Source organism: Coturnix japonica, chromosome 10, assembly GCF_001577835.2.
Source record: "Coturnix japonica isolate 7356 chromosome 10, Coturnix japonica 2.1, whole genome shotgun sequence".
NCBI classification, from domain to species: domain Eukaryota; kingdom Metazoa; phylum Chordata; class Aves; order Galliformes; family Phasianidae; genus Coturnix; species Coturnix japonica.
This window is the reverse complement of record NC_029525.1, coordinates 5,396,619-5,414,410: the sequence shown is the minus strand read 5'-3', so window position 1 is coordinate 5,414,410 and position 17,792 is coordinate 5,396,619. Positions and strand designations below refer to the sequence as shown.

At 39.6% G+C, this 17,792-nt stretch overlaps 1 protein-coding gene across 3 annotated transcripts in view; it reads right to left on the bottom strand.

Annotated features, from left to right (window-relative positions):
- The window catches only part of THSD4 (thrombospondin type 1 domain containing 4), a 239,853-nt gene that overhangs the window by 185,441 nt on the left and 36,620 nt on the right, over nucleotides 1-17,792 (bottom strand). For all 3 annotated transcript variants that reach the window (XM_032446790.1, XM_015872714.2, XM_015872715.2), the window contains one exon: nucleotides 7,302-7,731. In XM_032446790.1, the coding sequence (XP_032302681.1) occupies nucleotides 7,302-7,731 (430 nt within the window). The remainder of the gene's footprint in view (nucleotides 1-7,301; nucleotides 7,732-17,792) is intronic.

Below are 17,792 nucleotides of genomic sequence, written 5' to 3'. Positions count from 1 at the left end.
ATCACTTGAAGGAAACTCTTTCTTATTAATTGAGCTTGCATGTCTCTACACGCACAATATCATGCCCTGAAAGGTGCTATTTCTGGACAACTACAGACTCGCTAGCAAAACAGACACAGAGCATTGCAGCCTGGTGCTATTTGCTTATTTATCACTACTATTTCAATTATTTCTGCAGCCTGATTATTTTATTTTTTTTTTAAACTGTTCTGGGCAGCACAGAGCACACAGTGCAGCTCCCTGTTTTCAGCACTTCTGAGAGAGAAGTCCACCGTCCTCCAACACAACCTTTCCTTGTAAGAAAGGAAACATCTTCCTGCTCATGTAATCCTGCATTTGCTTCCTCACTTTTTACTTGAGTTTTGCCCATTTATCGTTTGCAGGTTTAGAGCCTTGATTAAAAATAATGTAAACATTTTAAATTAAACAAACAAACAAAAAACCTAAAAACTCCATCAACAGCACTGCTAACAGACTGCTGTCTCCTTAAGCAACCTTGGCTTAATTTTGGCAGCTTCTCCTGTACTTACCTTTTCCTCCACTCACCTTTGTCAGCACAAGAGAAGACAGGGAGTGCTTACTGGCAGCTAATTTCTCTACAAATTCCTGCCATCATGGAATTCATGCCACCTTGAAAACACCCAGTCCATTATTATCAGTGGTACTAAACTAACACCAGGGAAATGTACTGAAAGAGTGGTCAGGCACCGGCACAGACTGCACAGGGAGGTGGTGGAGTCACTGACCCTGGAGGTGTTCAAGGAACATTTGGTTTAATGAGAACAATTGGTGATGGGTGGATGGTTGGACTGGATGACCTTGTAGGTCTTTTCCAACCTTGGTGATTCTGTGGTACTAAAACAGATACTGACAACTGACAGGAGGTCTTTCCTATGCCTGCAATTAAAGGGAATTAGTAGCAAATGCCTATAATGGCAATATTTCAAAGAATACATATTTTGAAAATGAATTCAAGAGATTTCCCTTGAGCAGTATTTCTAGACATCTGCAGCATCCCCTGCTTCTAAAAACTGTAAGCAATTAAACTAACAAATGAACAAAAAGCAAGTTTCTTGTTTGAATTACAGGAATATTGAGTAATTGCACACCAGGATCTCAAAATCTTTTGTCAATAACACTTGACAAAAAGAAGCACAGACAAGCTGGAATGTCTTAGAGTATCTCCCACAACACTCGTCTATACTGATAAATGACTACTCAAATTTACAGTACTCTGTTAAACAAATCTGCAGTTATGTCAGGAATGCAAGCAGCTGACTTTAGATGGTTGAAATTCTGAACTCCTAATTTTCACTGATTAGTTTCCTCTTGAAAACCTGGCACAGAGGTTTGAACAAGGTAATGCATCTCAACACTCCACAGTGCAAGACAGTGCACACTGTGAAGCTCATAGAGCCTCTGGAAAATTCAGTTCCCACAGAGCTTGTGTTAAACCTCATACTAATGTTAGTGAATGTCTCTGGAACTGGCCAGCTCTTGTGGTAGAAGAGGGGAACTGGCTTCCAGGTTATTAACACCAAGAACAGACATGAGAATTCCTTTCAGTATTTAGAAGCAACAGCATGAAACACAGGAAGGAAACTGAAAGCTTAGGTTGAACATTACAAGGAGTGTTTGGGTAGTTTTACCAGAAGAGGGATTTCAGTGTGGATAGAACATTAACCATAGTACACAATCCTGAGCCACATTCATCATGGTTTGAGTTGTGTGATATTTAATATCAAGCTATACGTGACTACTGCTTCAAAAGCAGGACTACTTTCTATAGGCTAAAATCACTGTCACTATGAGCACTCACAACTGATCTTCCAAATGTACAGTGTGAGTTCCACTTACTGTTTCATAACATTTGAGTGGAAAAGATGAATGAAAGGGGGTGGCACCACTCATTAAACTAGAACAGCATGTCACAAAATGCTTCAAGCACAACCAAGTTGTGCAATTGACTAGTTTGGGCAACACTGGCCTTTTAACTCTTAGGAAAAGTGCAATTACTGTATGTGCAAACTGAACATATAATTTACTTGCTGTGTCTTTGTGACTATGCACTCACAGACTGACACGCACTCTCAACTTTTCAGTGGGATATTTACACATTACTGACTTCATGTTTAAACTATCATAGGTGATGTTATACCTTATTAACATCTTACTAAGCTGTCTTTGGATAAAATCTCTTTATTTCTATATGAAGCAGGAAGTTTACATGAGAACATAACAGACCCTACTGCTCACTTCTCCCTGGCCTGGAGAACGAAGGCTATACCTGTATGAATATATACATTACAACATTTTTATACAATATCTAGATTTTTAAGCCTATATTTTATAGGTTTTTGCACAACAGGGCATTAGAGCATGACTCCTGGACCCCTGCATGCCAGGTTAGTTTAAGATAATTTGTGTTCATTGATCAAAGACTATCTTGTAACTGAACTTTTATTAAAAATCATAAGACTCTAGACATCAAAATAACGTTTGAATTGTGTGATATCTGCCTTGTTATGAACATTTTTTTGGATTAATAAAAAATTAACCTAGCAATAATTACTTTGTGTAAAGGAGTTGACTTTATGTTCTGTTACTTCCCCAAGTAGAGAGCACACTGGTGGAATAAAACTGTCAGAGAAAGCTTCTGAAGTTATGCCAACATTTTCCCTCATGATTTAAGGGAGCCAGTTTCCCATAAGTTATTTAAATTCTAATAAAAATGTCATAATACACAATTTTGTGCTAACACAGTCTTTTCACTTGTTGAGGAGCATGTCATAAAGTTCCAGTACTGAGATGCAGAGGAAACAACTGCAGTCTAAAAGCTTCATCAAAGATGTCTCTATGTGATTCTGCTGAATACAAGGGACAATTCATCAAGGTTTTATGAGTGACATCTCTGTGCCACTGCCAGGTAAGTTAAGCATGCATCTGTAATAACGCACTCTGAATTAATATTTATGAAGTTCTGCTTCAAATATAACATGAATTGCATTACAGCTAAAGCAACATAAACCCATCTGAGCTTTCAATAATTTTCCTATACAACCACAGAATATCAGTCTACCAAAAGTACATAAAATCCTACAGTGTTCGAAGGAAAAATTCCTCACATAAAGTCAATACAAAATTCCTTCAGGAAAAGATAAGTCATCATAACCCTGCATTTCCACTTATGTCAAACACCTACTCTATACAAATCTCAAAGAGTATAAACAAACTACACAGTAGTTCTTTGGGAACTTTTTTTAACTGAAAAAAAAAAACTTATCTTAAAGGTAAATAGTCTTTTATTTGTCATTACATCAGTATTTGAGTATCTCAACTACATCCTTGTAGCAGCTGTGCAAAGCCTTCTGGGAATTACATTTTCAGTTCCATACAAGATTAAACATTTCCACTCACACCTCTGTTAAAAACTGAAACATGGGAAATATTTCATTTTCCGTATAGTGGAAAACTTTAAAAAAAAAAACACAACAAAACCTCTTGTGCAGAATTCCAACAGGCTGGCACCATGGCCCAAGATCCCAGATACCATGGGAGCCTGCCAGTGCTTGCCTGCATGGCTAGATGACAAGGCATGTCAATTCTTAACAGACTCAACTCACTCCTGTACAACATTTGATTTATATTAAATTAGGATTCTGCATCTGAAAAAGCCTTCTGCTGGAAAAACGGAATGACTCACCAAGTCAAAATTAGTATCATCATCATTAATATGCTATAGGAATTGAATGGAAGGATCTACCCCATAATGGCAGAGTAGGGACTGGCCCTGGGCCTCTCACCTCACCTCTGCTCTTCAACCACACCACCACATTTTTTCTCTGCCTATTTTTCCTGTACTTCTTGCTGTACTGCAGCCAAATCACCACCTTGTTTGACAGGTTTTGTCACCAAAGCATTTAAGCAGTCATGGTTACCAAGTGGCAGCAGACTGAGCTGCACTGGTGCAATCTGGACAGCTGGAAGTGCAGAACAGCAGAGATAAAGGGCTGTCACGGCCAGCAGGGCCTTTCCCCCTGCACATCCCCTAAGGACAGCACATTAAGAGTGAATGCCTATCCATAAGCTATCATTCACTGCACATCTTACAAAAAATATTTGAAATTATATAAAATTGATTTTTCGAAGGGTCACTTTCTGTTAATACTACCCATGTAGGCTTGGACATCCTGAACTCTGAAAATTGCTCTGCGAACACTTACTCCTCAGGCAGCCCTCAGTGTGAAGTTAATTTCCAAATACATTCACACACATCCAGACACTCATGAAGAGCCAGTAACTTGGCAGTGCTTGAGAGAATCGCTAACAAGAAGTGTTCAGTAAATAAATGTTCCATTGGAGCTGTTTCCTTTGTTCTGGTGACAAACACCACAAACAAGTTGGCATTCAAACCCTACTTCACTCACACGCCCATATAATTCTCTTTTCTCTAATGCAGGGGGAAGTAACGAAGATTTACTCATCAGTCCTTCATTTTGGAGGTACAGAGGCTACGCTGGGAGAAGGTTAGTGCATAACAAATAGCTTACACTCCTGGTAAGATCAAGCAGTACTGTTTGTGCATAAAGGACAGATGTTTACTGCTTGTTTGCTGCAGCTGTACACCCTAAGGTGATCATGTGCAAAGTGTATGTGCAAGGTGCTGAAGAGAGGAAGCCACTTCTACTATGAGAGAATAGGTTTAATGGCCTGCCTAAACACTCGATTAAATAGAAGCACTTCCTCTGCTCTCCCTAAATCCCTAAGCTGAACTCTTACGAATCAAACTGTCAGTCATGTAAAATGAGTTTAGCTATTAATGAAAAAACAATAAATGTGCAATAATGAGGAAATGACCTAATGGACCAAGGCAGATTGACTTAATTCATTATTAATTAACTGCCTTTAGGAGAAACTGTAGAAGAAGTGGCTAAACACCAGGAAAACTGTTAACAGGATATTTCCCTCTCCATTAGTGAGATTTTCTGTTTTGATATGCTCCGGAAAAGAACTGAAAAAGAGAAAAAGGAGACTGTTCTCTGCATGCTATCAGGGCCTCTGGTACATGTCACTGCTGATAAATTAAATTAAAGTCCATGTACAGAAGCATTTAATCAGGAAGAGCAAGCAAACAAAATGAAACACTATCAGCCTTGTTTTGCTCTCGTCCTGGCCTTTATAAGACAAACTGTTCTTAGCAGTTTCTTTTCCCTAGTCATGTTAATTACCACATCTAAAATAACCTGAACAGCAGATATAGCTTCTTTGGGATCAGAAATTCTGTTAAATAAAGAACATCACTATGCCTACAGTTTCGTGCCCAGGAAGTGCTACTCCATCTACAATTTCTCTTTCTTACTAAAAATCTCACATATTAACAATGATTTCTTTATAATTGCACTTACACAGCCACAGCAAAGATGAAGTAACAGTATGCTCACCTATTTTTTTCTCTTCCTCTTTGAAGTCTTCTGTTTAAACAACTGTTTCCAGAATTAACATGAAAATATTTTCACTTACGTCCCCTACTACCAACAAAAAATTGGCAGTGGTCAGATCACTCATCTCACCAACCTGTGTCTCATCTCTCATTCACAAGCTCACAGCCCTCTTCTCTCCATCCTGCTTGTCATTCTCAACAAGATTTTTCAACAAACCTTCCTTCATCACTAGGGCTGTGATTGCTTCTTTCCTCCACCTCATAACTTCTTTACCTATCTCCTGTTGCTCTCTGAAAAGGGATCATTCCTGGAAACCTTTACGTTACTTTTTCAGGTCAGGCAGAATGTTGTCCAACTTTTTGCCTTGAAGCAGTAATGTATGAAATGAACACAGGGAAATGTGATATGTCAAAAAGAATCACTTATCCCAAGCAAAAGCTTATCACAGGGTAGTAAGAATCCCTAGAGTATTTCAAAGCAATTCGTAAAGTGCTGGATATAACCATAATGAATGGTTTATTAGTAAAAACAGAACTCGGGCATCGGCCACTGAGACATCTGTATATCACTTAAATGCAAGAGAGCAAACTCAGCACTGACAACTTACCAGATTAATGCCTACTAAGTAGGTTTATTGTTTTTCCCCTTCAAAAAACAGAAGCAGATTTTCCAAAACAGCAATATATAACAAGGACTAAGCTGAGAGGCTCAAAGCAACCCTTCCATGCTTTTTCTTTCAGAAAAACATGCAAACTTTTGCCATTTAGTGCTCTTCAATCAAATACTCTAGACTCAATTAGCAGACTTTATTCTTAAATATGTAATAATTGCTATGCTAACAAGCAAAAAGGCATTCATCTGTCTTATTTAGGTTATGCTTTTGCTATCCTGATCACGTTCTGTTGCTACATGTCTGCTCTGCAAGCAGAGCTTCTAACAGGCAGAAGAACCACACAATCCCTCAGACACACGTAGGCTCTTGTATTAGTGACTGAGACCACTCTTGAATGCCCTGCTTCTAATATCCAGCAGGGGCTTGTTGTATTCTATGACACTACCTCAGAATAGTAGCACCAGCAAGACACAGATATTAGGAAGAGATGCATTAGAAAATGCTCAGACACCAACAGAAACCAAACATTTTTGCATGATGGAAATTGCTTGTGGGGAGAAATGCTAAAACTTCACTTGCCTCCCACACACAATGGGAGATTGCCCCAGAGCTCAGAGCTACACCCAGCCCAACAATTTTTGAATGAAGTAATAACACAATAAGTTTTATTTAAAAATTAACATGGAACAGATTTTCTCTCCAGAAAGTTCGGAAGCCAAAAATCAGAGCATGTGGAACTCGGGTGCTGACAAAAGTAGCATCTGTTACAGAATGCATGCAGTACCATAGAAAGGTACTGACATGATACAGGTTACTGGTAGCTGGCTCCAATGCTACCTAGAGCAGGAATAGCACTCCCAGGATTTTAGCCTTATTTTATGGGTCTGAGAAGTAAGATGCTGCATAATATGATCTATCCCAACCCCATTTCTCCATTATTTGTATGAAAAAATAAATAAATCAGTGTTCCTGTGACTTAGTTTCTCCCTCTATCAAATCAGAATAGCCCATTCTGGTAGGTTTAGTGACTACTTAAAATCCCTGAAGGTTTGGTTTTAGGTAACTGCAATATTGCACATGGACTTTTGGTATTCAAAAATACACTTCTAAATTAAGTTCATAAAAAATACTCCTAAAAATTGATAAAAAACAAAGCACATCCTAACTTCTTGACTACATGAAAATTTAGAATACCAGGGGAAACTAACAGTTGTCTAAAAAATTAAATATAAGAAATACAGACTTACATTTGTGTTGCAGAGCTTATATTGCTTGTAGGCGCCAACACATACAATAGCTGCAGCCCTTTGAGGCTGGGGCTGACCCTGGACCATCGGGTGTGATGCAGATCCATGATGGCTTGAGTCACTGCCATGAAACAAGTTTTGAGATACCGGAAATGGAGACGACTGATAAACTGAGGGTCCAAGGACCTGGTGACCAGTCTGAGGCCCGCTTTCCTCTTGATAAAGGTTCCCATGTTGGAGTGAAGGGCTGGCTGGCTGGCTGTAAGCGTTCATGAGATTTGGATTCTGATGAAATACATTGTTCCTTGATGACTGTCGCTGCCTTCGAAGTTTCTGAGGCTGCTGACCAGTATCAGTCTGTAAAGGTAAAATGTATGGCACTTTTCCATATCCATACTTTCCTGGACCAATAGGATTTCTGTTTCTGCTTCTAAAAATCAGAGAGAGAAAAAAGTGGTTACTGAATTCATAAATGAAGGAGCCATTACATACTCATTACTTGCTACTTGCCTAAATTCTCAGTGCAAAGCAAAAGTGGAAGGACAGTGTTGTTCTTTTCAACCCTGGTACTCCCCTTGAAGATAGAAATTCTCAGAATATCCTAAAATTCATAACCATGTTCTTGAAGAGCTTGGGATACATAACAGCAGAGAATCCCTGCTGCGGATTTGGGTAACAACAGGGGAAATTTTGAATTCGATATGGCAGAGATCATTAAACATTTGCATTTAGAAGGACTCCTGTGGTTCTGTTTCAACTGCTACTTAACAGATAGAAACAGAAACAGAGAGAGGAACATCAAAATATTATTAAAAGACCTCTGGAAAAGACAACAAATGCAGAAAAATATTCTTGCTACAGTACGGTTTACTTTTTCTCCTTCTTTAGCCAGTAGATTTGAATCATACCTTTTAGAAATTCAAGAACCAGGCACTGAGTCAGGAGGACACAGGAGTCCAAGGAGTAGGATTCACTCATAATGGGTATTTAATGGACAACCTCAGATTCAGGACATGGAAACAGTGTCACACAGGGATGCTGTCTGATCATGTCCACATCCCACCCCTGGGAGCCCTAAGCTCACCAGAAGCATTGGCCAGCAGAGCTTGTGCTCACTGAGCGGCAGCTCTGTCTTCTACACATCCACAGAAAGAAAGGACTGAGTCTAAAAACTCAGCATTAAACTACAAGCTAAAAGGCACAAAATAAATAATAAATTTGAGTCCTGCTATTCAAAAGGGTTAATCCTAGAGTTTTATCTGCAAGCAATAGGCCCATTTGCATTTATTTTCATTGCCATCCTGTACAGCTAACATCACGTCAGGACTGCTGCAGTCTGAAGAAATAAGTTGGCAAAAATATCCCTCCCAGTAGAGAGCAATGTGTGGATACAGATGGTCTGGGTAACCTTTGCAGCTCAGGATACAAAATGCTCTTAAAAGAGGGGGGAAAAAGTCCTTTTCCTTCCAGCCATAAAACTAAAATTAAATTATAAAATTTAATATGTATAAAATAATAGACTTGAACTGCAGTGAAAACCAAAGGCTATAAATGGATGTACTTATTTTCTAGAAACTGAAATGTTACAGATGTCAGCCAACCAACAGATCAAAGGCTTTTCTTCGGGTTTGTTTTTTCTCATGTTTGTTTTCTTCCTCACTCTTATGTTCTCCCAAGACCTTTGTTACATGGAAACCATGGAAGTCACTTAACATTCTAGCTTTATGGCCACGTGGGGCCTTTAATCAATCTTCCTGGCTCAAGGATGTGTGAACAAGAGTGCTGATTTACCCCGGCAGATAAGCAGACAACACTCTTGAGCTGTTTATAGCAGTTAATCTGCTCTGTGACCATGATGGTCATTGTTGAGGTAAGTTTTCGGTGGTTTCAGCAGAGAAAAGCAATACAGTGATTTATAGCATTGAGAAAAAAAAAAAAAAGTGTCCTGTAAGGGGACAGGAGAGGAAATAAAGAGAAATTATGAATGGCAATTAGTTCGGAAGTTGAGGCTAAAGCCAGCTGGATTTAAACAAACACAATGTGGTGTGTAGTTTGTTTGTGTGGAGCTTTTTTAATGGCCAAATCAATTGATTCCCCCTTTCTTGCTGCCATTTCTCAATTTGAGCGTAGTATCTCATTTCCAGGTAAGAGTAAAACAAATTTAAAACAAAAGTCCTCCTTTCTTCACATTCTGGCATGTTTTGGCACTCTGGAAAAACTACGGCATTATAGCTCTCAGGAAACATCTTCGGTTTTGGAGCAAACTGGCTCACATTGGGAAATAGATACAAGTCCTTACTTACACATGCCCTCATCTCTAATGAGACTGACCAAGAGCAGTTTCTTGTGCCAGTGCCTTCCCAGGGAGGGCACAGGCTGGCAAGCCTGTTGTAATTAGTTTTAAAATATATGGGCAACAGTCAGGTTGCTTCATTTGGCATCAGAAAGAGAAAGCTGAGAATAACAGAGCACTACACCATTTTCAGACGAGAGGAATGGTAGGAATACACCTCTGTTTCAGCCATCTAAATGCCAAATTCTTTACAGCTACAAACACTTCCACAGAGGAGCAGCGAGGCACGTCGGCTGACCTGCCTGGAGGAACTGCTGCTCACAAACCAGGAGAGGTCAAGCAAAAGGGCAAAAATGAGACTGATGTTTGACTGTTAACCTCCAGTTCAGGGTCATGAATGAGAACTGAAAATAACTGAAGGATATGCAAGAAATGACAAGCAAACCAGGACTCTTCAGCCTGGAAGAAAATAAATAAGCAAACAGCAAGCTTAAATATAGCATATTAGTTGAAAGGCTAAATCTATGGCTGAGGGCACAACGTGACCAAAAGCTGCTGAAACCTCTGAAATTAATCGCAAAAATTTGAAAAAAAATTGATTTGGAGGGATTTCTCATTCAATGTTCAATGCCGCAACTTGTGCTCAACAACAGCCTCTTAGTATTGGAAGCAATAACAGTGTGCTCACTGTTAATTCCTATTTCAACTTAGCTTTTCTTTTTTTCTTTACGCTATAACTTGGAAACCTTGCTGAAGACCCCACAAGTTTACCCTGCTCAGGTTGTGCAGGGAGTTATGAACTGGCTTTTTCACTGGAATACACTTTCCATGAAATGGAAGGTTAACTTCTTCTAGATGGGAACTTTAAGTTTCTTTCAACATACAAACTGCTGGAAACAAAGTGGAACACTCAACCTCTAATTATTAACATCTTTATCAGTGTGTATGCATTCATTTAAACCATTATTGCCTGGATGGAAACTATTCAGAGCTCTGTGTTTTGCCTTCAAGCACCTTTCATTCACGCTTGGCAACATCTTTAAAAATTGGGAATGAAGATTGTTGCAATGTAATTAAGAAGACTGTAAAAATAGCTTGGTGGTAATTAGTTTTTATATTCCTTGGGGAGCGTCAGGTAGAATTTATGATGTCATGCAGGAACAAAGAAGGAAAGTCGAGTAGATCCACACATGAGGAGAGAACAATGGGGAGAGGGCATTCAGGGGTAGGAAAGAGGAGGAAAATCAGACAGTGGCTATCATTTGCTTAATAACTGGAATTAAACTAACCTTCTTGACACTGTTTGGTTTATGCTAATTCAACTCTGCTCTGATCTACCTGTAGGAGATGGAACTAAGTCAAGCCCTGACAGCTTACTGGCTGTTTTCAGTTGATAGATGCATTTTTCTTACCTTCTTCTCATAACCCACATTACACACTCCTCACCACAACGCGGTTTGGAAGCCCCTCTTCATGTTTTTTGTTGTTGTTTGTTTGCATCACAACACAGGTCACAAGTGGGTCAAGCAAGTAACAGCACTCCCCTAGACCTATACGTGTCCAAGGATGCTAAAAACCAACAGGCTCATCTTTCTCAGTGTAGCAGCGGATGTTGCCACCGGAGCAACAATACATTTATCAATCTCATCTGTTGACAAAAATCACAATATGTCAACATCTCTCAGACAAACACTCAGAAAGAGCTACAGGAAAGATCTAAGCATTAAACAACTCTGACAAAGCTTCCACTGCAGAAAAACAAAGAGGAACATTATGCCACTAGGAACAGAGTTGTCATCTAAGGGGAAATTACTGCTTAATAGAAAATACATGCTGAAAAGCAAGCAGCAGCACTAAGTGTTTCATGTCAGATGTAGCCAGTAGATATCTCTGATCTATTATGTTCATCTCAAGTAGAGGCGTAACAGCTGTTTAATGCAGATCTGGCAATCTTCTTAGGCAGAATTCCCACATACACACCTCCCTGATAGTTCAGACAAATCTGTTTAGCACTTTGATAACCAAAACGATGAGCACCTTTAAACTTCAGCCAACCTAAATATATACTTGAATTAAAAAATACATTTGCCCAGACAAGTACAAGAAATCAGTCTTTGAGCTGTTACTGTTAGTGTAGGGATTGTAGCAAACCTATCTTACAACAGTTATTGTTAGCTGTTATACTTTTTGTCTGTTAACATTCCCTCTCGCGTTAGGGACAAGTCAGCAGACTTCACCTCACAGCACCAAAAAGGAAATTTCTTGTAGCAGCTTTTTCCAACTGAAGCCCTGGACATACATGCCCCTCAACAGGCAAATAATCACATCATCATCTCTTCTGAGTTTATGAACTACAAACAATGCTTTGAACCTCAAGTGTTCTTGAGGTTCACTAAGAAAGAAGTACTTATGGAGCTGGTGAGCAGGTAGGTTATCTGTACTGAATGGAAACCCTCTTTGATCCAAGGACACACAGCATCTTTAAAATGCACAAGTAAGATTACAGATTTCCTGGCCTTGCACCTGCTCTCTGAAGTGCTCTTCACAAAGCCTCTCTCCCAAACAAATACCTTTTCATTTTTCCCCTTTTTCATCACTTCCTTCCTCCTTACATTTATCCCATAGTTCTCTAAGCAAAGGTTCCTTGGCTCACTTCTATCTAAAGCATAACTTGTTTTCTTTCTCTTCTGATATCAGACAGAATAAAGAATGGATTTTACATTAACTTTGCAACACTTCCTTCCACTTGCCTATCAAAATACTTCTCTTGTAAATGAAAAACTACAAGTTTGAACATTAGCAAAAGCTCTTCCTAATAACATCATAAAAGACTTGACCTCTGGTTGAAATGGTGTCTTAAAATGAACCCCAAAAAAGCTGCAATTCCTACATTTTCAGATATCAACCTTTCACTCCAAAATAATTCATGGAATAATATCAAGTTCTTGAAACATCCCTAAAGCAACATCCTTGAGCCATTTATTTCACTGGAGTTGAGGAAAAACTGCACACCAGCTACAGGCTCACTGATTTAAATATCCTCAGGAACACAGGAAGGTTTCCTTTAAAAAGGCTGCCCACCACATATTTCTGGCTGCCTTACATCACTGCCTTATCCTGGTCACAGCAGCCACCAAGTTTATACCTCATATCATTTTAGCAGACTCTCTCACAACTATCATTTGTAATGAAAAGGAATGACAAACCGCTCCTGGGAAATGCATTTCCATCTGCTCAGAAGGGAGAGCTCTCAACAGCCAGGTTGTCTCATATCAAACCACACTCTGTGTCGCCTCTCAGTACTGCACCACAGCCCTGCTCAGTCCTGCATTCCAGACACTCACTTTTCACCAGCTTTAAATCAATCTGGAGAAAATCACTTAAACATGAATGAAAGAAGCGAGCCCCTTGACTTTGCTATATGTTACGAAAGTGCATGCCTATCTGCTCACTGACCTGGAAAATAGTCCTAAAGTGGGGAGCGGTCAGCTTTGCCAAATGTTTGGTCACAAAGGAGTTAAACCGCCCCTGTTGGGAATCAGACATTGGAAAGCAGAGCCACCGTCACCAACTTTTTTTGTGACATTACACCAAATTATTCACACTTTATCAACACATTTTGTCACACTTAAAATGGCGTAGGCATTCCTTTCACTCTGATTTTCATTATCAAGGTAACTAAAGTAATGTCACTAAATAATTTGTTTTACATTTGTTGTAACTTTGGTAAACACAAAGTGATTTCCACTTATTGCTACTCCCCCAGCCACCCCCACCCCAGAATTCCCAAAACCAAGTTGGTTTTTCCTGGTAGAATACAGATAATTTTAAAAGTCATTAGGTGAATTGTCTCTTGGATTAACACACGGCAGATACGCACTGTCTACCATAAATCAATTCTTCCATCCACAGAGATCTTTAACACCCCAGTTCAGCACAGAAGCAATGAACTCAGTGCAGTCACCCTACGCTGACTTCTGCTTATCTCCCAACCAGTACAGTATAAACTCAGCTGTGTTTCAGTGCTGCAGCAGAACTAGTTCTGCCCCTCAGCTCTAAGGTCTGATTGAATAATGTAGACATGTAGTCAGCGGGTAACACAGCAAAAATCCGACACAAGTGACCACACAACCCAGTTGAGATATATTACAACAACAGCGGGAGATCTGTTGCATTTCCATCATTCACTAGGGAATGATGCACTTCAGACATTCACTAGAGAAACGTACTGTCATGTTTTTGAGTGTACCCAATTGACCCCGTTTCTCCACCTCTCCCTCCATTCATCCCACTTCAGGAAAGGATGAAGCACACAGTAATTAGAAGAATTTTTCCAGGGTGTCTTGCAGTTACAGTATCACGTTAGGTTTTTACCTTTGGTAATGCCATCCAAAGTGCGCTCACAGCACCATAATAAAAATCAATACTAATTAATAAGCATGATCCAAAGCTTACCAGGGCATTAACACAGATGAGAGATGGGACAGCATAAAGGCTGTCTGAGGCCGAAATGACTTCAGTTAGCTATTCATTCTGCCAGGAAGTTCCTCACAGGGAGGTCTTTATCATCATTAGATGGTTTGGAATTTTATTTAGATGAAAAATAAACATCTCTCTCATATGGTTTTAAATCCCCTCAAGTGCTACAAATGAATTCTTTGATTATCACTGCTGATATTAGATTTTTCTTAAAATTTCTCCTCAGAAAAAGAATCAAATGCCCCTCTCTCTTCCCCAACAATCTTTTATAACAGTATTGAGTTTGGGCTAAAGTGCACCATGTTTTATTTCTGTTAGGATAATAACAAAAGGAGAGGTGGCAGATGGCAAAGTACTTCAGCCAAGGTTCCTACTCCAAATATGAAAAAAAACCAAATTAACAACAACAAAAAACAAACCCGAAACAAATGCCCACATCAATAAGTAGGAAGCCTGAGAACTTGAGAAAACACTGCCTGCCTTCTTCCTGCCTGCCTGCATTTGTCCCCCTCTACAAATTGGAGACAACTAGAACAGGTCACAAAAGCTACATCAGAAAATGCAGCTAATGATGCTTGGATTAGTTGAGAAAACAGCAACTGAATTGTCCCTTTAGAGGTTAATTTTCCACCTGACAAATGAATAAGCCACATTTGCCTGGTCACAAGCACCTGTTAAAGAAGCTAAAGAAATATCTTCCTAAAGGAAGCTCTGTTTTGGCATTAAATGATACACACTTCCTTCCCATTGCTCACAGACCCAGAAACGCACACTGACCCTATACAGGGCACAGCGTAGCACAGGAGACATTCACATCAGCTGCTGGCAGCAGAAAAAAGAGTACAGAGCTATGGCCATGTGAGAAGTTGATTCTGGGAGTATTTCCTCACTGCCAATTTTTCCTCTCATTCCTCTTCTAAGTATAAAAAGAGCTTTAGGGAAATCCTTTCCTTATTAACATATTTCTTTAAACATACACTATTTATATAAGCCTGCTTTACCTATTTCATTATTCTGGTGATAAATGCAGTTTTTCCTTTCTGCTTGCACAAGCCACGCGTGCCGGTGTTAAACCCAGCACAAAGCACCCTGAGTGCTTACAGATGTGGACACAAAGTTCTGCCTCTCCATGACAGCCCACTTGCAGGGAAAGGAAACGTGGCAACTGTAAACACCAATGGAGAAACTGAAAATCAAAACAGGGGGAAGCAAGTCCAGTTACCTCTTATTGGTCCAATCCAAGTATTTTTAATGGTTCTTAGAAGCTGGCAGTTCAATCTGCCCTGTGAGGGTGTGGGACAGAGGACTGTGGATGATATTTCCTTTCAAGACAGATTTTCTCTCTTAAAACATTTGCTATCCTTTGACATGCCTTTATTTCTTTCCCTTATGTGCTTCTTTTTAAAGATGTCAAAACGCTATCATATTTTCACATGATCTTCTTGTTCTCATTTGTTCTTATGGTACGGTATGCTCCAAGTGTTTTATCTTGATGAAGTAAAAACAAGACTTTGCTAATGGGAGCCCAACATTTCCAGGCTGAGAAGAGCTCCCTCTTTTACTGCCAGTGCCAGAGAACCATGAGGTTTCTTTTTGCATTACCACCCTCATGCCTGCGACTAGAATTCCCTAACACATTTCAGTTATGCAAGAACTCAATTTACAGCACAATGATGAAGAGGAGAGCACATAAACTTCAGAAATCAGGCTTCTAATTGCAGGTACCTCATATATGAGCTTCTTAGGGAGCCCTGGTTGCGATCCTGACAAACACAAATGAACTAGCTATCAAAAGCTGCTTCATCATAGGCAAGGTACTTTACAGCACACCACCTATAAATTACATTCTGAATTTTACTAAATAAATGGAACTGTTCTTCACCTGGAAACAGGCAGAGAACTTTTCCACTTGCTGCTAAATGGCACATGTACATTTGGCAGCTCTGAAGGACTGCTACTGCTGTTAAAATGTGTTTGTCTTGGAAGCAATCCTATTTCATCTCACCACACCATCAAATGTGAGCTTATCTCACTCACAAATGCTCATCCCTCTTTTATTATTTTATTAAAATCTCCAAAAATGACAATCTTATATAAAAGTCCAAATCAGTAAATAGGAACATCCCAAAAAGTTTCCCCTCACTGTAACACACTGTGAAGACACAGATGTTATTTTTAATAGCCTGACATCATTTTCCATTATTACCCATTCAGCAAACATTGAACACTGTTCTACAGCATAAAAGTCATATCTAGAGTAACTTAATGTTTTGAAATTCATTTTCCATTTTACCAATAGGACCAGTAATCACCTTTGTAAGGAAGGATTATCCTCGGCACTTTGTAAATTGTGGAAAACAATGAGGTTTGTCATTTCAATAATTTCATTTTCAAGCAAAATCTTTGTTCTCATTCTGTTTTTACAGTCACCACCAAAGAATCTGAAGGTTATGCAATACAGCAGAATTAAAGCCACCAGGGACCCTCCTAACACAAGATGGAAATAACCTATTACGCAAATAAGATTAAAACACTGACCTTAAACCCACAGTCTTTTGCCAAGGGGCAGTGAAAGGGCAGTGGGGGTGGAAATCTACTGTGGTACAGAAGCTTGCACTGTGCTTAGGAAAGTACAAGAATTTTCATAGCCAAAGACCTCCATCATACAGGAAAGTGGATTAAAAGCAGATATTACTATCATTTCAGTATTTCATATTGCAAGGGCATACACTAAGAAATAACACGGCTTCACTTCTGCAAGCAGGAAAAATTGCTGTCTCCTCCTCACCCTCATTTTCCAGCCATAACTGCTGCGGTTATTTCAAACTGTTCCAGTCTCTCCCGGCCTGCAGAGGCCACCAGAGCAGCAAGGGAGAGCCCAACACAGGAGCCCCAGCAGTGCCAGCAGCCTGGCAGCATGTCTGCTGCAGAGGCCAGGCCAGCTGGGATTTCCTTGGAGACTGGAAGTGCCAAGGGCTGGAGCAAACAGGCTTTGAATGACTTTGAGCCGATGGTGCAAGGCCAAGCTTCCAACATTAGTAATAACTCAGCTATGTACTACAACCTGTATCTGCTACACTGCACAGCTGAGAACAGAAGTGCATTATGCTAAAAGATTAAACAGAAAAACAGAAAAAAGAAAATACGACTTTTGTTTCAATTCAGTCCTGTTAATACCGCTCAGAGAAGTCTACCTCTGGCACCCTTTGTGCTTTTATAAGAAGATCAATTATTATAATCAGCAATATTACAGCTATACTCAGAACTTCTAAGCCATCCATCCGCATGGGTTTGAAAGCAAGAAAGAAACAGCAGTGAATAAAGGAAATGGCTAACACGTAGGATGAACAACATCTGAACATCTGGTCCCACTCTGCATTTTTTCTTTATTGAGACAAACAGAAGGAAAAGAGCTTAATTTCTAATTTCAAATATTCTTGCAGGGGCTGAGGATGTCTGTATCATCAGAAGTAAGAGAGTGATGCTGTCCTATTTGAGGCAGGCTGGAACATTGCCTCGGGGTTATGTTTCGTTTCTTGGTCTGGGCCAGTCAGATACGTTTTAAAAGGGGAAAGGAATTATGGTTGACTGCTTCACCTAACAATCTTAAAGAAGAATATAAAAAGAAAGAGACTTAAAAAAAGAAAAAATCTAATAAAAAAATATGTGTTTTCCAAAAGAAGGGTGAGAGGAGAAGAACCAGAGAACTCCCACCTGCT